This window comes from Anas platyrhynchos, chromosome 1 (genome assembly GCF_047663525.1).
Source record: "Anas platyrhynchos isolate ZD024472 breed Pekin duck chromosome 1, IASCAAS_PekinDuck_T2T, whole genome shotgun sequence".
NCBI lineage: Eukaryota > Metazoa > Chordata > Aves > Anseriformes > Anatidae > Anas > Anas platyrhynchos.
The window spans coordinates 87,689,071-87,708,596 of record NC_092587.1 but is presented as its reverse complement, the minus strand read 5'-3'; the positions used below and the strand labels follow the sequence as shown (position 1 = coordinate 87,708,596).

General features: G+C 44.8%; 2 protein-coding genes across 8 annotated transcripts; one reads left to right on the top strand and one right to left on the bottom strand.

Moving 5' to 3' along the window:
- Positions 1-433: 433 nt before the first annotated feature.
- GPR15 (G protein-coupled receptor 15) lies at positions 434-5,086 on the bottom strand. Its single transcript, XM_038188000.2, has one exon. It carries the CDS (start codon positions 3,089-3,091, stop codon positions 1,982-1,984), a length of 1,110 nt encoding a protein of 369 aa, XP_038043928.1. The 5' UTR covers positions 3,092-5,086; the 3' UTR covers positions 434-1,981.
- A 4,249-nt stretch (positions 5,087-9,335) lies between these two features.
- CLDND1 (claudin domain containing 1) lies at positions 9,336-17,298 on the top strand. 7 transcript variants are annotated; one of them, XM_072044399.1, is made up of 6 exons: positions 9,336-9,407; positions 9,676-9,752; positions 13,852-14,150; positions 15,354-15,461; positions 15,827-15,964; positions 16,073-17,298. In XM_072044399.1, the coding sequence occupies exons 3-6, from the start codon at positions 13,862-13,864 to the stop codon at positions 16,291-16,293; spliced, it is 756 nt and encodes a 251-aa protein (XP_071900500.1). In that variant the 5' UTR covers positions 9,336-9,407; positions 9,676-9,752; positions 13,852-13,861; the 3' UTR covers positions 16,294-17,298. The 7 variants fall into 7 exon arrangements, with proteins under 7 accessions (XP_071900500.1, XP_071900506.1, XP_071900507.1 ...); XM_072044405.1 differs by having other exon boundaries at positions 9,342-9,407; positions 13,849-14,150; XM_072044406.1 differs by lacking the exon at positions 9,336-9,407 and adding an exon at positions 9,419-9,470.
- The last annotated feature ends 2,228 nt before the right edge of the window (positions 17,299-19,526 follow it).

Here is a 19,526-nt window from a genome sequence, read left to right as displayed (position 1 = left end):
ACTAAACTTGTATAGCTTAGCTTTAAACTCTGCCCCCAGTGAAGTGGGAAGGGGTTCCCTGTGTAGCATCTCATGGAAGTTGTCACCACCTTATTTTACTTTTTAAAAAGTAGAGCCAAAGATGTATACTTGCTGACTTGTTGGTTTCAGCTGGCAGAAGTGAAAATGCCTTACTTACAGGGCTGTAAATATCATTACATATCTTTTAGTTATTGCAGTTCAAGATTTGTTTCCATATATGTTGCTTAATCACTTTGTGATCAGATGTCTTCTGCCTCTAAAGTCAACACGTTTGCGGGTTTTGCGAAAGCTAGTTCAAAAACTTCAAAGGCTAAGTGTCAAAGAGGAGAAAGATAGAAATCTCGAAAAATCAGGAAATACAGAAGGAAAGTTTCTAACAGTCTTTTGACTCAGTCACATTACACACCCAAGGTGCTTTAAGGTATTGATTTATTGGATTTATGACAAGCAGCAGCATGTTAAGCTAAACATTTTACAGGGGAGACGACAGAACATGAGACATCGCAACACAGCCAAGGTATCAGTGCTGTTGGAAGTCCAATTCATATTTTAGCTGTGCACTTTAAAACATTGTACCCTTTGTTTTAAGAAAAGGTTTCTGTCACTGGCATTTAGAAAGAGAAGTCCATTACCAGATTTCTGATGAGCTGCTTCACTCCGTATTTGTTCAGCTTGTTCTTCTACGAGGTGTTACAGCTGTTAACAACGAGGAGCTTCTCTATTTCCCCATCCCATTTGCTGTCAGACTTGACAGCAGTTGGGCAAGTGGTATCTCCTCCGCAATATATAAAATGCAAGACATCTGCATTTCCCAGAGACCGCTAAGTAGGAATGGAACAGCTTCATAGAGCTTTTATTATTATTGTTACTATTTATGTACAGAATTTAACTCGTATCAATGAACTAACAGAGTGAGGCTTTTGAATTCCTTTTCTGTGAGCATTCCTGCACCCAAGGTTCCTCAGCATTCTCTGTTTCACTCAAACGTTTGTGAAACTGGATAATTTTGCTTTTGAGGCACATTTGCATTTGACTTTGCTTGTATCTTGACATAAACTGGTCCCAGCTAAACTCAGCAAACCAGGACTTCGAATGGTGCACAGCGTCCTACTGTTATACAGCAACCCAAGCAATCAGAAATTGTGTCAGATCCCCAAAAAACATCTTAAAAGCTGTGAAGGTGTTGTTTTGTTTTGGGTTTTTTTTTTTGGTCTTTGTGGTTGGGTTGTTATTGTGTTTTTTTTTTTACTTGTTTGTTTTTAAGAAAAAATGTTAAATGCGGAGTCTCATTGGCTTGTCTTCTGGTTTCTCTGCCTTCAACCTTTTTTTTTTTTTTTTTTCTGAAATCATAGGGGCTAGAAACTTATCTTAATTACTGTGATTAAAACTGAGATTTAATCCCATAATCAAGAAGCTGACACTTTTAAGGAAAACACACAAGGCTGAAGTTATGACAGCAGGTAACAGCAATTCAGTAAAACATTGCATTTCTAAACCCAGAAAACCTCCAGAAAAGTAGCATCGATCAGGTTGTTTCCAGGACGTTGCGATGCTTTCGTGTGTAGGCTAGGAACCAAAGAGAAGCAATCCTTGTGTTTTTCTTGCTCCGAGCAGAACAAAAACCCTCATTTCAGTTCAAAGCCTGCCTCGGGGTGGCTCCGACTGATCGGCCTCCCCCTTGCATGTGTTGGGAAGGCTCCGTGGATCTCTCTCAGGGCAGCGTTTTCAGGCTTGCACGGCGCAGGGATACAGCACTCACCGTGAACCAGTGGTTAAGGTTTCCTATTCCATTTACCTGTCTTTAAAGGGAAGTGCTGCGCCTCCAGCCTGACGTGCAGGCTGCACTACAGCTGCAGCTCTGCCTCTGTTGCTCGTTTCCTTTTTTCCCCTTTCCTTGCTTTAGTCTCTTCCTGCCGTCTCTGGAGAGAGAGGTCCCTTCCTCTGTGGTCCTGGCTCCCAGTCAGAGGGACACCGAGCGCTTCCTCTTCCTAGCAGCGTACTCCCCCGCGATGAAATTGGATAAGGAGTGGCTCAGGCGGGTGTCCAACGTGTCAGAGACGCTGCCACTGCTGCTGACTTTCACCCACGGGCACAGGCACCTGAGCATGGCCCTGCGGATGTAGTTGTCAAAGCAGTAGTAGATGAAAGGGTTGGCACAGCTGTTGGCGAAGGCAAAGGGGCTGCTCACCTGCATGCCCACCTCGGCCACCACGTCAGGAAAACAGTCGGGCAGCTTCCGCAGTCCCAACAGGATGGCCATGAGCTTGAAGAGGTTGAAGGGCACCCAGGAGATGACAAAAGCAGCCACTACGATGAAGACGATCTTGATGGATTTTCTCAGTTTCTTGTCGTGTTTCCCGGACCTCTGGTAATGCATGCAGAGCCTCCTGGTGATGGAGCAGTAAAAGGTCAGGATGCTCAGCAGCGGGAAGAAGAAAGCCAGGATCAACATCATCAGCGACACAATCTGTTTGGATTCTGTCACGGCTTTGTCTGCGCAGTACGTCTTGCCGTAGCGCTCCTTCAGTTCCCGGGACAGCAGGGTCGGGATCCCCAGGCAGCAGGATAACAACCAGACGCAGATGCAGAGGCCGGTGGAATAGGATCTAGTCCTGATCCTTCTGGCGACAGCGGGGTACATGATGGCAAGGTAGCGGTCCGCACTCATGCAAGTGAGGAGGAGGATGCTGCAGTACATGTTGACGGAGATGATAAAAGAACTGGCTTTACAAAGGAAGGATCCTACCCTCCAGCTCCCGTCCGACACCTCCTTGTCCACCCAGAAGGGCAGCGTGATGAGGAAGATGAAGTCAGAGGCGGCGAGGTTGATGATGAAGATGTCGATCAGCCTCTGGACCCGGCGCTTGAAGACCAAGGCCGCTATCAGGATGGAGTTGCCGACGATGCCCACCAGGAACACGATGGTGTACAGGATGGGGAGGAAAGTAGTCATGTGCTGCAGATGCTTGTACTGGCAGTTGTCCTCGTAGAAGTAGTCGTCGTAGTTCAAAGTGACCATAGTCACAGGCGACAGCTGGCTGAGGTCCATTTCTGGCCAGGCCGTCCTCATCCTGGCGCTGAGGAAGGCTCCGAGTTCCCCCTACCCTTCCCCTCGAGGCCTGCTTTAAAAACATGTTCACGATAAGGGGGGAGGAGAGGGGGAAGGAGGAGGAGAAAAGTGGTTTTGGGGGGGGTAATTCTTACACTTTTAGCCAATCGTGTAGGAAACGTACAAGCGGCGAGCGTCTCTGATTAGTCAAAACCCTGTCCTATGAATAAAGAGCTGCAGCTTTTTTTTTTTTTTTAAAAAAAAATCAGGTTTAGTTTTACTGATTTTATCTTCATTTTATGTTTGCCTGTAGAGGTGAAGGAGGTTTGTGTATTGCTTTTGTTTTGGGGGGTGGAAGGTTGTTTTCAAGATTCTGAACTTTTTATTTTTTTTTTAGGACAGGATATTACTGGTTTGCAGAGGTTAAAGATTGTAAAGAGTGGTGAATTCAGGTGCCACGTTCTCTCTTTCGTCAAGTTTTGTTGTTTTTTTTTTTTTGCATAAGTTGCCTTTTGGGGCAAGCTCAGCTCTTCTGCAGCTTGGAGGCTTTTGTACTTTCTTTGTTTATGATTGCTGTTTTCTGTTGAGAGTAATTCTCTCATGTGGTATGCTTAGGCAAAAAACATTTAAAATGTTTAGGGTCCGAACCCTCACTTGGTGTTCCCATCCCTGCACCAGCTTCCTTGTAGGCCGCACTCCCGGTCCCCAGAATGGTGGCGTGGTCCTTCTCCTCCTGACCCCGAAGCCTCCATCCCTTTGAGCCATTCTTAGATATGCTGCCCACTTTTCCTAAAGAGCCCTAATTTCCTCCGTCATTTGTTCGCAGTTTCATGCACGGCTCCAGCTGTAGCTTAACCGTACAGTCAGCTCTCGTGGTGTTGCATAAATCAAGTGAAAATTCTCACTTTTTGAGGTACCGATGTTACTACGTCTTTGTCAGTGTGTACTAACTTGAAACAACCTCTACTATTGTTCTTCATCATCCTTCCTCTCTTCTGCAGATCAGTTCGTCTTCCCCTTCCCCTCCCACCTGCATGTTCACAGCCCCGGCGTGTCCTGGGGCTTCTCAAAGCTTTGAGCAAATCGTTCCTGGAAAGCTCTCCAGTTTCAGCCAGGTAGGTCAGGACCACGTACGTCTGTCTCCACAAGCAGAGAGAAACTCTGCATTGTACAGGCAGCAAATTAATCCCCTCCAGGGCACTCTGGATGCCCTCAGGCTCACTCAGAGGTGCTGAGGTTGTGCTCTCCAGTGTGGCAGGAGCCTGGACAGGCAGACAGCTGCTATTAGACTGATGGATCTAGGGGTATTAGATCCATCGCTGTCCACTGCAGATATTTTGATGATTAATAAGGAGCCCGTTATACATGACAGCCTTCCTTTCCATGGGGCACTACTGAACTCCTCTCTCACAAGCTTTATAAATCAGGCACAGCCTTCTCTCCCTCCATCTCACATCACGAGATACTCCTTGAAATTCCCTCCCTCCCTCTCTTCATCCCAAAGTACACAAAAAGGCAAGTAACTTTTAAAGAAGCTTAACAGAACCATGAGGTAAGCATATACCCATGCCCTCTTGTGCTTGTGCTGCCTCACCTTGTTGTCTCCGTGCAATTTAATAGCCTTACATAGCAAAACAAAAAATTGGATAGTAAACCTTTTCCAGCAGGGATCAGTTCTGCTCTCTGGGGTGAGCTCTGTACTTTGTGAATGCGTCAGAGAGGACAGAGGACTTGCAAAAATGCTATGATGTGTTCTCGTAAATGATGAAGCTGTCTGTAGTTGTCTCAGTGAAGCAGCAGCAGGTGTGTTTGCAGGTGGTCTGTAAGCCTTGTCTTTTTTTAATGTGGTATTGATTTGCTTAGGGCTTATCTTCGCACAGGATCTGCATCTTCCAGAGCTCATTTCCCTGAAGGAGAGCTCTCAAAAACACTCAGCACACAGAAATGCCCCTCACAACGCTGCTGTGCAGATAACCCTAGAAAGCATGACGTGCTAAGACCCAGAGATGCCATGAGAGTTGTCACCAGGAGGACAACCTCCACCCCTCCTCACCACCCTCCTAGACATCTTACAGCACCCTCCTCCTCCTCCCGGACCTCCCCAGGTAGGTGTCAGTCCTTTTCCTGGACAAAAGGCTCTGCTGCAGCAGCAGCCACTGGCTTGGCTGCAGCGTATTTCCTTCCACCCGGGGTACCCGTCCTCTCCAGCCCTTGCCACAGTGCTCTTGAGGCAATGTGAAACGCGCGGCCACCAGGTGCCGAGTTGTTTTGAACCTGAGAGTGAACCTGAAGCTCTTGTGACCACACGCGACAGATGCTGTTGTTGTGGCCGTGCGTGTGGTCAGAGCCACTTCAGCGCTTCTGCTTCTCTGATGGCCCTGTTTTTTTAAAAATGCACTTGTGTAGTGCATCGTGTCGGTGTTTGTGCCGTTCCTTAAACCTGCCTAATAGGAAATACTGCAGTCACTGAACTGCAGGCAGCTGCTCGGTCTGGCAGGTACAGCTCAAAACATGATCACACTCTGGTAAAGCCTCAGCAGCTTTTCTGACAGTAGTGAGGGAAAACATTTAACATTATTGTTCTCAGTTGGGTAAAGCTTGTTGACACGTGCTATGGTGGCCTTATAATGTTATGGCAAAATGAGTAAAAGATATGCAGCAAAACTATCTGTACAGGAAGTATGTGGGGTGTTGATTTAATTTGTTGATTTAATTTCTTTCACCACCACCCCTTACAGATCTCTACAATTGAAGCATTTCTGGTAGCAAGGTGGGTGGTTTTTTTTTTTCTTCATCTGTTTTACTGCCAGGTTAAGTGTTTTATTCTAACTTGTACATGTGCTTTTATATAAGCACAGGCATTTAGATGAAATTAGTGTGCATCAGTAAATTATTAATGATGATAAATGCTGAGAAGGAACAGAGCTTCATTTGGCCATGAAGGAAAGTGTAGTAGTTTCTAAATGATTGTACTTCAAAAACCTTCTGTAAGGAATAGAGATTTGCAGACCAAATAAAAAAATATTGGCTGAAACTGTCCTACTGTGCTACAACTGTGGTGAAGGCAAGCTCAGAGGAAACCAGATGAATGCCAAATAACAGAAGTTTCATCCCAAAATGAAGAGGAGAGGGTGGAACTGATTCAAGTAAAATCGTGGGTGCCGAGAAGTGCACCAGGATGGGCTGAAGTAGTTTCCTACCTAGAGGAAATGGTCTTCAACGTGGGATGCGGGAAGAAAATATTTTTGGTGCAATTAGTAAATAAAACTATTTTTGAAAAAGTGTTTATTTCTTTCCTCTTTTTCTCCTCCTTTTTTAATTTCTATTTTTGTGTTTGTTTTATGATGTGCATATGTTAGTACAGTAGTAAGTGTAATTGATTTATAAATAAATGTACATATAATGGAGGTGCATGCTCAAAAATCTTTCACTAATTGGTGTCCACGATCAAAAAAGTTTGGAGACCCCTGACCTGGAGATTGAGTGGGTATCTTTACAGAGAACCTGTGCTATTTGTCGTATTTGGAAGAAGCACATCTGGAAGGTCTTCTTTCTGTGAAAAATGTAATTAGGGTAGGATTTGCTTTGCCCACAGTCTTCTGTGCCAAAGATAAAAAAAAATACAGAAGGCAAAAATAAAACCAGGGTGACTCTATATAAAGGTTTGAGGGGAATCCATGGGATTTCTGCTGCATTGTCTGTGTGAAATGTTCATAGATTGTGCCTAAAACACGAAAATTAAAACTGCCATTTTTATTAAAGACAATCTGTTGGGAAAAGCAATATCTTGTAGTAAACAAGCTAGTAATACTGAAAGAAATAGGCAATCTTTCAAGCACCTTTTTCAGGTCTGAATCAGTAACTCAAGAAGTGAATGTGGTATTTGAAGTAATCTTTTTGATTTCTCATCCATTACCAACTCCATTTAATACAGATAATGCCTCCTCCTCTGAGTGTTTACTTATTTCCTTTGTGTGCAAGAGCTAAAACACCACAAATTCTGTGTGAAGATTTTCTTTCACAACACAGGAGGTTTTTGTTGGCTTGTTTGCAACACCGCTGTAAAACTGTCAGTGCAGGAACACTTGCTGGAGGTACAAGACACGATACAGGTCTGCTGTCTAAGAAACTACAGATCTGCACAAGGCAGGAACAGCTTTTAATCTGTAGCCATCAGCATTATTCACTTTGTGCTTTCATGTGTGAACTACCGCAGTTTCTAAAGCAAACTTTTACTTTGAAAATCTTCTGGAATAATCCTATTGTGTAGCTGATCTGATCTAGCAGAGGTTCTGCTGAAGCAGATTGAGGAGGTGTGAAAAGAAAATGGCAAAATATCGGTGTTAGCAGTGAACATTTGTTTGTAATGTTTTTATTGGGTTACCCTTATTATATGAAGTGGTTTTCTTCCAGAAAAAAAACAAAAACAAACAAACAAACAAAAAAACAGGTGAAATTAGTTGAGAGCATTTTAAATTAAATTAAATGGACATGCAACTCTCTTTCCTATGGTTGTTTTTAAGCAGCTGCACATATCACTGATCAGGGCGGATGATGAGTAAGAAGAGGCCAATGTAGTCTAATTCAATAATGGGAGTAGCAATGACTGACGAATTTTCCGGAAATGACTCTCAATTTTACAAGATTAGATCATTTAGGGAAACAAACAAACAAACAAACAAACAAAAACTGTAGGCTTGCCAGTGTTAGATTATTCGCTATGATTTATAGTGATTGCAAGTCTTCTTATTCCATAGTTTACAATACAGAGTTGTTTAGCATGTGTGTTTTTTCTTTAAACATTTTCTAGCTTAAAATTCTGATAGTTTTGCCATGAAAAATTATTACTGATTTTTTGTTCCCTATTGTCATTACTTGTGTTTTATGATCTTGTAACTCCTTAGCTCTCTTTTCAATATACTATACTGGCTAACCTTCTTTGATATGTTTCCCTGAAAAAGGTTTTCTCATTGCACAGTGATTTTCATGCCCCTTTCCAGGTTCATCTCTGCTTTGCCAACATGTCAAAACTAGACACAGTATGTCAGCAGCCAGTGGCAACTCCAGAGCTGATATAACTCCTGTCCTCCTTGTGATTTCTCTGTTTATACACCCACGGCTGCAGGAACATGGGGTTTTTTTTGGCCACAGCCACATCTTGGCAGCTGGAAATCCACCATGACTCATTTGTCCTTTTCATTTTTCCCAGGATAAAGTCTTCTGCCATGCAAGTATAGCCTCCACTCTGTGCTCTTAAATGAACGTGCTCATTGATGACCCTATTGACACATATGTTTGCTTGCCCCCAGCTTCCAAACGACCAGGTCACCCTGTACCAGTGCTCTACCCATTTAATTATTTACCCTTCCCTCAGGCCTTGTGTCATCTGTGAGGTTTATCAGTGATGATGCTCTGCATTCTTCCAGGCCATCGATAAAAATGCTGAATATTTTAGAATCCAACCTAAATCTGGTCAGAACCCAGACAACTTCCTAGCTTAGAGTTATGAGGTGCTGGTGAACCAGCAACATGATCTGGAAAGGTGTGCCATGCTGGAAAGGGTTTTTTTAACTAAAAATACCCATCACTGATGTCACCTTTACCATCCCAGCCTCTTATCCCACTGAAAAAAATGCTTCCTGGCCGCCCGAGAAGAGGAGCTGGATGGGGTTCTTTCCCCAGAAGTCCCCAGAGATGTGAAAACCTTGGACGTGACTCCGTTTGCTGGGTGTGCATTTGCTGGTTTGGAGGTTGGTGAAACCAAAACTGGGTGTGGAGGTCTCAGCGGGTGGCTGCTAACCACCGTTAGGAGACCTCCTGCAGCTTGTATGGGGGGCAACACAGGGACTGGGGGCAACGTCCAACGTGGGGCATGGAGTCAGTGCTGCCATTTTTTGTAATTTTTACTAAATTCTTATTTTTTTTTAATGTGGTCTTTTCCCAAGTCACGCTGCAAGGATATCGCAGCACCATTTTTACAAGAAACGGAGCAGAAAGGGACGAAAGTTGAGCTTTGTGGCTGCACAGGGAGACGAAGTAATGACATTGCGGAAGGCAGAAGGGCACTGCGCAGTGTTTTTGGGGTGATTTTGGGGGATCTCGTGGCTGTTTAACCCAGTAGGGGCCGTCTCACTGAAAGTGCTGCCACTGCCAGCCCCCAGCCTGAGCTGAGGGCACCAAGCGAGGCGGGTGTGGTGGTGGTGGTGGGGGAACTACAACTCCCAGCGTGCCTCGCGGCGGGCCCGCGGTACCATGGGGCTGGGCGGGCGGGCGGACTACATCCCCCAGCGTGCCTCGCGCGGCGAGGGCGTGGCATGGGGGCGCGAGGCGGCGGCCGGTGGGTGCCGCGCGCCGCGGCGGTTGCGACCGTTGGGGGCCGTTGGGGACCGTTGGCGGTCGGGTGCTGAGGGCGTGAGGGGAGCGAGGAAGGGGCCGGGGCCGTGTGTGGGCGGCCCGGGGCTGTGAGGGGTGGGGAGGAAGGGGTCCTGGGGTGGGCGATGGCCGCCGCTGTGCTTCCAGGTGGCGGAGCGGGCGCTGCGCAGCCGGGATGGCTGCAGGAGCCGGGGCTGGCGGCTGCGGGTGCTCAGGGCTTTGGCTTCCCGCAGGACGCGAGGAAGGCGGCGCGCTGAGGTGGGCGGCGGTCACCGGAACCCTGTGCTGAGGGGCGGCGGGGAGCGCTGAGGTAAAAAACCCTTCGCTGCCGTCCTTTCCTAACCCTGCTTTATACCCTCAGTGCCAAAAAGAGGCTCCTGTGTATCAGTGTTCCTCCCCACGCTCCCTTTTTTTTTTTTTTTTTTTTTTTTTTTTCAGGCCTTCCTCTTCTTTTCTCCCCCACAGCAGCCCAGTCTCAAGTATGTTTTCTGTAAAAACGCCAGCCCTCGCTAGGCTGCCTTTGTGGCCTTCCTCTGTTGTGATGGCAAGTGAAATGAGCTTCCTGCGTGTGGTGGCCTGCTCCTGGCTGAGGGGAGGTAGCAGTTGCTGCCACAGCAGAGAAATGCTTTTATTTTTGTATTCCCTTCCCCCATGGCGTAGCGACTTTGTAAAATGCTTGTTCATTTCCTAGCCTTGTAGTTGTTCGTTTGCCCCAATACTTGCTGTTGTGCTCTTCTGTGTTATTTCTTTTTTCAACTCTACTTGTGCTTTTTTTCCTTATGTGAATCACATGCGTCTTTCCATTCCTTTGTATGTTGCTGCTGGTTTGGACTTTACCTTCTTTCTTACAAACTGATGCTTTCAATTTTTTAAGTCTCCTTTAAAAAAAAAATGTAATTATAATGTCCTATGAAGCATTTATGCTTGAGTGCCTGTATGCCACTGCCTTGCATTTGTTTTATATTCACTGCGTAGTTTAGTTTCAGGAATAACTCAATTGAAATGGTGTTTGCTGTTGGGATGAAGTGTGCTGGCAGTGCTGTATGAACATATATACCTCTCCTAAAACGATGAAGGTTCTTGCTGACAGTCTGTGATGGCAGGAAGTATTTCTGTTTAGTATCAGTCTTTGTCTATAATTACTGTCAGCTCTGATAGTAGTGATGTTGGCGGTTGTTTTTTTCTGTAAGTAGTCTTATGCTAAAGCACCTCCTACATGTTTTTCTGCACAAAATCTTTTGGGAAGCGTGTCATAATCTCAGAAACATGCCACGTCTTTCTTCGTGATCTTTCTATGGTAACTCTCTTTGACTGGCATTGCCTACTACTCCCATTGAGTTCTGCCTGGGGCTGGAAGCGTGATTCTGTCTGTAATAGAGCAAAGGACACCTCGTTTAAGTGGGCGTGTGTCTGCTGCAAATGAAGATGCACTGGGTACGCACTGCAAATGAGCAGGATAGTCCAGTCTTCTGGGGTGTTTGCAGTGGGAAGAACTTATAGTTCAAAACTGGCCTAAAGTGTTGCTGAGTGCATCTCTTCTGTAATTCTTTTTGTCTTCTGAAAGTACTTCAGGGGTTAGCAGAAGCAGTGAGAGGGCTGTTTTATAAGGAGGTGGGGGTGTGCTCTTTCCTTGGCACAGTCTTGTACATTCTGCAAATCCATGTGTGTTCTTTCTGGAGCAAGCTGACACAAACCACCTGCTAATTTTTAGGGACTGTAGCCACCTCGCCTGCTTCTGCCTGTCCCCAGAGCTGTGCATTACAATGATTGAGCACCACTGGGTGGCCATGTCTCTTTTGGCCTGTGGGTAACAAACACTGAGCAGTGCTTGCATTTTTTCTTAACTCTTCAATTGGCTTCTTGGTTGTCAGCTGCCATAACTCTGCTAAACCTGCTGTACGTTTCCCAGTGCTTAGCAAGCTGGCCAGAAGCGTGTGGTTGCATTTTAATGATGCCTTGATAAGCATATTTCGAGTACCAACGTTCTGGACCTGGCAGCAGGGATGTCATATATGAAAGTACGCCTTCTTGAGCCACTTGTTTTCTTTCTGTATGCTAGCTACTAAGGACTTTGTAAGCATTTATAGCAAAAGGCTGCAAAACAGTGGCCTGGTAATGTCCTGCTTACAACCTTGTTTCACCAAATACAACTTTGAGGATAGAGCTTGTAGGCTCGCTTGCGCTTCCTCCTTCCAGAGAGAGCTCTCTGAAGAGAGGAGCCCAGTGCCGAGGGCTCCTCTTGCAGTGACTGCAGTGTAGTGGAAAATCCTGACCGGCCTGCTCGCCAGCTGGTTCTGCTGCTTACCTGAAACAGTTCCCAGGGATCTGTTCAGCTCAGCGGGGCAGCAGCCAGGCAGCACGACATTAGCTGCGGAGATGCCGCGTGTGCTGTTTGCTTTGTGAGAAGTTTGTGAAGGGGAAGAAATCTCCAAGTGAACTTGGTGTGGAAGAATAGAGGGGCGGTCCTATACGGCAGCTTGCTTGTCCCTGTTCTGCTCATCCAACGCCCTGTGCGCTTTGAGCTAGATGCTGGGATATCAAGGGAGAGTGCAAGCGCGTAACCAAAGATGAAACAGTGCAGAGCATTTGCTTCTGAGTCTGGATTTGATTCTGCGTCTTCTAGATGACTAAGCCCAGGTATGGTGTTTTCTTCCTCTTAATATGATTGCCAGGATTTTAAAATCACAGCTTCTGGATTCACAGTTCACAGAGTTGTAGTTCGTGAACTTCTTAGTGCTTTAAATGGGCGCTGTTTGTCAATTCACCAAAAAACAGTTCTATTCTTGATCATTTCTGATCTTTTGAGGTCCCTTCCAACCCCTACAGTTCTGTGATTTCTAAGGAAGCACTTAAATGAGACATACTCTCTAACAATCCCTCTTCAAATATAGAAATGAAACATGGGATGATACAAGTATACATCATCTGATCCCAACCCTGTCAGCTTGAACCAAATAGAGGAGCAGATAGGAGGGAAAAGGAATGAAAAAGGCACTGTTAGCAGCAAACACTGGTGTGCCTTTGAAACTCTCTGCTTATTTTGCACTTTGTTGCATAGTTCAGAATTACTTACTGGCAGGTCTGACTTGAGCACTCATATTTTCCCTTGTGAATGTTGCATGTTTAAGCATTTGTTGTTTCCTGTTCCACTCCATTCAGCTGCAAAGAAACAAGACTAAAGTGTTTTGATCAGAGTGTGTGGGAGAAGGAAGGTAAAACAAGCAGTAAAGAAGAACTGATTAGATAGTAGATCGTGCCACCAGAATAGCTCTAGCTGCAAAGGTAACTTCGATTAATATTTTATTTGGCAGGTGCATCAAGCCTGATTTATCATAATCCATAAACTTAATCAAGCACAGCAAATGCACCAGCATAACAGGCATTTGGAAGTCCTCTGACGCATTGCACTCTCTGCAAAACATTACGTGTGTTAGCAATCAATTACTCATTAAAATCACAGTACTGTCAAAGTGTAAGTGCATGTGGAGTCTGGTGTTTTTTTGTTTTTTTTTGTTTTTGTTTTGTTTTGTTTTGTTTTGTTTTGTTTTTTTTTTCCATGTCTTCTTTACCCTGAGTTTATGCTGTGAGCACAGGCCTATGAAGGAGGGAATTAGTGACCTCCTGCAGGGAGCCAGACCAAGGCCCTCATGCTGGTGCGTGAAGGTATTTCAGTTTTGGAAACTCCTGTCATCCAGTGCCTGTGGAACAGGGCACTCCCCTTGTATTGTTTTAGTTCTTCAGACACGCCTCTGTACACACTGTGGCATTGTTGCAGTTTTTATTGTCATTTCCAAGCTTGTCTTTCAGCACTTTCTTCGTGTTCTGTCTCTAGTGCCTAGATACGTTTCAGTGTTTCCCAAAAGGCATTCCAGTATCTTGGCATGGCTGCCCTTTGTGAACAGTCTGGAAAAGCTTTTTTGGCATGCTTGCGATTCTTATCTGTGCTGTAAACACAAGCTGTGGAAGCCGTATGGGATGGCAGGCTAAAAATAACTTCTACCCTCAGTAATCTCTTAAGGCAAGCTAAGTCTTCTGACTGAGCGCTGTAGGTGGATTCTCTGCTCCGTGGTTCCCTACCGTCAGGATCAGAAGTGCCAGTGAGCCGTGCCATCTGCTCTGGGGACACGACTGCTGTTGGTCTCTCGGGGAGAGAGGAGAGCAGCTAGCACAGAGCGCTGCAGGAGCCTGGGAGGAAGGCGACAGCTGTGCCTTGAGCACCCGACCCCATGGGTGTGGGCTTGTGCTGCAGACATAGCGCTGCTGTGCTTCCAGTCTCCTGGCAGGGGAAGAGATGCGTGTCCTGAGGGCGCATTGCGTAACAGGAGCGACGTCATGAGCATGATGTTGCTCAGATAACTCTGTTAGTATCTGAGGAGTTACTTATTTGGCCTTCTCTTTCCTTTCAGCAGCAAGGGCGCAATGATGGATAACCGTTTTGCTACAGCGCTAGTAATCGCCTGCGTTCTCAGCCTCATCTCCACCATATACATGGCGGCTTCCATCGGCACTGATTTTTGGTACGAATACCACACCCTGTCCCCTGTAGAGAACATTACAGAAGCTGGCCGGAGCGTCTGGGAAGAATTCGTCAGTGAAGAGGCAGACGAGAAGACCTACACAGATGCGCTCTTCCGGTGCAACGGCACCGTTGGGTTGTGGCGGAGGTGTATCACTGTACCCAAAAACTCTCACTGGTACAGCCCACCAGGTATCTGGAGTAAATTGCATGTAACCCTCTAGGCAAGCTAGGGAAGTGTTTACTTCCTCACACATGTCCGTGTCACTTTCTTCATCCAGAAAACTTATTTCTAGATTGTATGTGTTAATTCCTTTTTTTTTTTTTTTTTTTTTTTTTTTAAATAAAGGCAGTCTAAGCTTTTAAGGAAGCGAAAGGTAAAAGTCTGTGGCTGTCAGTGCTACAGATTCAGAATTTGACACATTATGTTTCATCTAAATTTAGTCTAGTGTAACTTGGTTTTCCTTAGCGTCCACTGCCCATCAGGTGATACAGTTGCTGTTGCTTTGCCCATCACCCTCTTTACAGGAGAGGTCAAGGGATCCAGCAATGGGGAAATAACTGCTTTATCAAGGTGACACTCAGTCCTTTTAGCTAGTCATTCGTTTAGCTTGTCTGTTCCAAGTGTCCCACTGTGGCACCACCATGTTTTGGACTCCTTGTAGCATTGGATATGGTCTGAACTATTTATATTCCCTTCTTTGACAGTTGTTGGAGGATATAAAGAAGTGCAGTGAGCAATTGTTTTAATTCCTTCAAAGTAGGGTTTGAAAATGTATATAAAGCCCTTATTCTGAACCCTTTTGGAAAAAATACTTTAAAATGTTTTTTCTGGAGAAGACATTACATAAAATACATTTTTTTTCCTCTAATGAAAACGCATTTTGAAAGAAATGTAAGAACAACTCTGCTCATTAGCATTCTCCAAGCGATACCTAACTGAGAGGCAAAAAGGGAGAAAATTAGTATAAAAAGCAGGTATTTCTTTAAGCAGTCCTCTCTATCTCATTTTTTTCATGAAATGTTGAGTAAGATATCACATTCTGCATGTGGATATACGCACAGCTCTGTTACGGGAGTACAGGAATGTGAGACAACATAGTTAAGCATCATATGCCACATTTTATCCCTACTTGCATGGTACTGATCTATGTATTACCCAGGTGAGCTTAAAGGTTCTGCATGTTTAAATGTTACTATGTTTAAAACTATGTTATGCTTACTGCCTGCTAAAGTGTCCTTCAGATCTCTTTTGAGAGGTTTTTTGTTTGTTTTGTTTGTCTAAAATAGAACTTGGAGGAGCTTCCCAGCTTAAGAGGTTGGAAGAGGAGGAATTGGTAGAGATGGGGTGGGGGGAACCTAATGGTAATTGTATTTTTTGTTTTTCTGTTCCAGAAACTGATATGACTACAAACTGCATCAGTTTTTCCCTCTCTGATCAGTTTATGGAAAAGTACATAGAGCCTGGAAACCACAACAGTGGCACAGACTTGAATCGGACTTGTAAGTGTCTTTCACATCTGGCAGGTAGAAAAGTCAGATAAAAGAGAATGGGATTTTCCAAATGCAGTCAGTAGTGAGGAAGCATCTGCATTTTGCTCTGCTTTTTTTTTTTTTTTTTTTTTTCCAAGTAGCACAGGTAGTAGGTCAAAGTTTAAAATGAAAACTTAGGTGCTTTAGCAAAGATTTTGGTCATGAAAGAGCTTGGGAGTTAACCAATAAAGTTCTTCGTACTTCAGTTGGAGCCTTTGGACCTTTCTTAGCTAAGCCAATGAATTAGTGTGGGTAGAAATATAACCTGATGGGAGAAGGTTAGTTTTTAGCACATCCTTGAGAAACCTGTCTTGTGTGTTTTCTTTAATGTGCAGATCTGTGGAGATTGCAGTTTCTCCTGCCCTTTGTCAGCCTTGGCCTCATGTGCTTTGGAGCTCTGATTGGGCTCTGTGCATGTGCCTGTCGCAGCCTCTACCCTGCCATCGCCACGGGAGTCCTCCATTTCCTCGCAGGTTGGTCTCCTGCCACCCACCTCTTCCCCTCCCTCCTCCAGAAGCTCTTGGCGAGAGCCAGAGCTCTCCAACAGCAATCTCATCACACTTCACTTCTTCCTTCCTCAGGACTTTGTACGCTGGGCCTGGTTGGCTGCTATGTAGCTGGGATCGAGCTGCTCCATAAGAAGCTGCCCCTGCCTGACGATGTGAGGGGTGAATTTGGCTGGTCCTTTTGCCTAGCCTGTGTCTCGGCACCTCTGCAGTTCATGGCAGCCGCTCTCTTCATCTGGGCGGCTCGCACCAACAGGAAGGAATTCACTCTCTTGAAAGCGTACCGTGTAGCATAAATGCTAATGCCTAAGTGTTAGGTTTCCTTGTTATAGCCTCTTCTCCACGTGGCCCTGTCTACATTTTTCTTCTTTTATTCAGAATTTCACCTTGTACTGCGTGCTTCTCGCCAGTATAGCCTGCAGGGCCTGAAGACAAAGACCTCTGGGGTAAATGACCAAACTGTGCCAGAAGTCTGCAGAAATTTAACAGTTTTTTAATTATGTTTTTTAAAGAATTATTGTTTTTTAATCTTCATTTGGTTGTTGAATATCCCCTTGGGTAGATGTACATGCCCCTTCCTCATTTTATTTCCTTCTCATCCTGTAGGAAATGAGAGGGGTCGTGAGGAGGAAATGAGATAGGAAAAGATGGAGGTAGGGAATGGGGACTACAGAGCAGAAATAATAAATAATCAGGAGTTGTCCGCTGCATGACCTATGGAGAGCACCCAAGAGACATGGGGGAGCAAAGGTACCTTCGTTGTGGAAATGCTGTCGTTAAATCAGTGTTGTAGCTTGGCTGTGGGGCTCTTATTCTCACTAGCTCACTACTTGTGGCTTCTGCTGAAACTGGTGTAGGCAGGGCAGCTGGCTCTGGGATCGCACAGCACGCCGTCCTAAATGGAGAATCCGAAGTGGAGAATCGGTGCTGCTTTTGCTACAGAACAGGAGAAGTTGGGACCCCTACGGAGCTTTGTGCTGCTCTAGCTGCACTGCTTCCAGGGCCCGGGATGGTTCGGTATCTGCACTGCATGTGATTGTGCACTCTAATCCTATCATGTGGTGTTTTTGCTTGCTGTGAAATAAGGCTTTCCTCTCTCTGATGGTGTTGAAGAGAACCCCTCGCAACCTTCTTCATTTTTAATTTGGTTTAGTGTATGTGTGTATATGTACATAAACGTTTTTTTAAAACTCACCTATTTATCCTTTATAGCACACGACAGGGTTTTTTTAAAAGGTGCTGCTCAATTCCCACATTGCCCCAAACCTATTGTTTAAATGAAATAAAACAACCCTCAGATATTTTCAGTGTTGTGTTAATTTGATGGGAGGGTGTGGGAGTGTTCTGGAGTTAATTTTGGTTGGGGAAAGAAAAAAGTGTCCGTATCTCTTTCTGTGTTCGGGGAAATGTCAGTAGAAGCAAATATGTTTGATTATGTTTCTTAGGAAATTCTTGGGCTTCTGTGAACTTTAAATATTCCTTTACTCATCACTGGGGGACACAACACTCCATAATTTCTGATTAGCACTTTGCTTACTTTGCACTTATTTATCCTAAATCACTGCATGACTGGACAGCATGCCTTTTCTTGGAAGACTTTTCTAGATGAAACTGTTTAATTCTGAGGCCTTAACTCCCCTCGTTTATAAGAAATGTTTTAGAAGGAATAAATCCTGACAAAATGGATGACTCTGGGGTGTCAAGGGTTCTGTGAGTTACCTTTGATGAGACTGACATGGAAGTAGGCATTGTATAGCTCTGCTGGGTTTTGCTTTGTTTGAGTAGGTGTTATTTGCAGTCACCAGTTTCCTAAATATCAGGGATCTCTTTCAGTATTGTTTCTTCAGTGTGTTTTTACCTTGTTTGATAGGGATGAACCTACTTTTTTTATAACCATCACTGCAGTTTTTATAAAATGAAAGAAGATAGACTCATCCATGATGCTGAAAACTGGGATCACCAAGAAAGCTGCAATGGAAACTGTTCGTTCAGGATAACCCCCCTCCCCCCTGCTATTCAGTAATTTTTCACCTCTCCACCTAAAAAACAACTTTTTTTCCCGCTCTGTGATCTCTGAGCCAATTCTAACCCTGTGAGAGGGGCTGTGGTACTTCTTTGCAGAGTCTGAGGATAAATGAAAATCCTTGCTGCTGATATGTACTAAGTTGTTTTGTTTTCAGTCATTAGCTATCTCTGATTTACATAGATAAGGCCCAACTGCTTAGCTTATCATCTCTCATTTGGCAGAAATACTAGGGCATACAAGGCTCAGTTTGGGTCAAAGGGTCCGGAAGGTGCTTATTCAGCACTCTGTGAGAGGAAACACTGCTGGTTATTTTATCTCGTACAGTGATTTATTTTTTCTCCTTTCCTAGGAGCTGACAGAATTTAATCTGAGCAATGGGAGTCCTGCTTGTTCTCTCCTTCTCTTGTATCAGACACCAGTTTCCTTGAAGCATGAATTGATAATTTTTAATGCTAACACTCTTGTTTCCAAAGGATGTGTTGTTTTGGGTAGGAAGGGAGATGTTAGAGGTGCTCTTGGTACTTTCTTGGTCACCTTAATTATCAGTGGAAACAAGATTGCCTGCTCTTATCTGTCTCAGATAAATACTTGTTTTTCTGTGTCCTGAAATGAAGAAGTGGGGGGAAAAAAGCCTTGATTTGAAGCATTTGTGTAAAATCTGTGCTGCCTTTCAAGTTTTTATTTTTTCACTCTTGTGTAGAGACTATCAGAATGGATTTCAGAGAGAGAAAGAAGCAGCTTACTTACAGAGAGGGCTAGCCCTCTCCATGGTCTGGGATGATGGATCTGCACCTAGCTCTCTTGCTGTGTTACTGTGTGCCTTGCTCATGGTAAAGACTGAGAAGAGTTCTTGGGCTGCCAGCTTGGAAGCTCTTAGTTAGCTCCTGGAAGAAGGAAGCAGCACGCAGGCAGATCCTTGTGTCGTGTCCAGAGGTTGGCTGCATTCAGAGAAGCTTGGGGCCTTTGTGCTGATTATATGCATATCTGCAAGTGCAGACACCCACAAAAAAAAAAAAAAAATAAAGAAAGGGTGCTCCAACTCTGAAAGCAAATGGTGAGATGCAAGGCCGATTTGTGTCCCTCAGTATCTTGTGGTCTGACCATGGGAGATGTTTATTGATACTGGCTGAGCACTGGAGATAGGAATGAGATAGATACGGACAGTGAGATCAGAAGAGATGTTTTCTTTAAAAGGAAAAAAAATGTTCTTCTGTGTTCGCATATGTGTGTGTGCAGGGGAGGTGGCACCAATCTGTCACACTTAAACTTGAAGATCTCTCAAAGGGAAAGGAGAACAAAAACCGAGGAAGAATCCCTTCAAACCAAGAGTGGACTCTTAACAGCACATGGAAACAAGCACCAACGACTCCAGTGTAACTCTTCCTGTGGTACTGCAAAGGTCAGCTGCTGCTCCTCCACCACAGTGCTGAGGTAGCATAGCCAAGTGGGTGAACTCATCTGCTTATGAGAAAAGCACGCGAAGGCTCTGTCCCCTGAATCCAC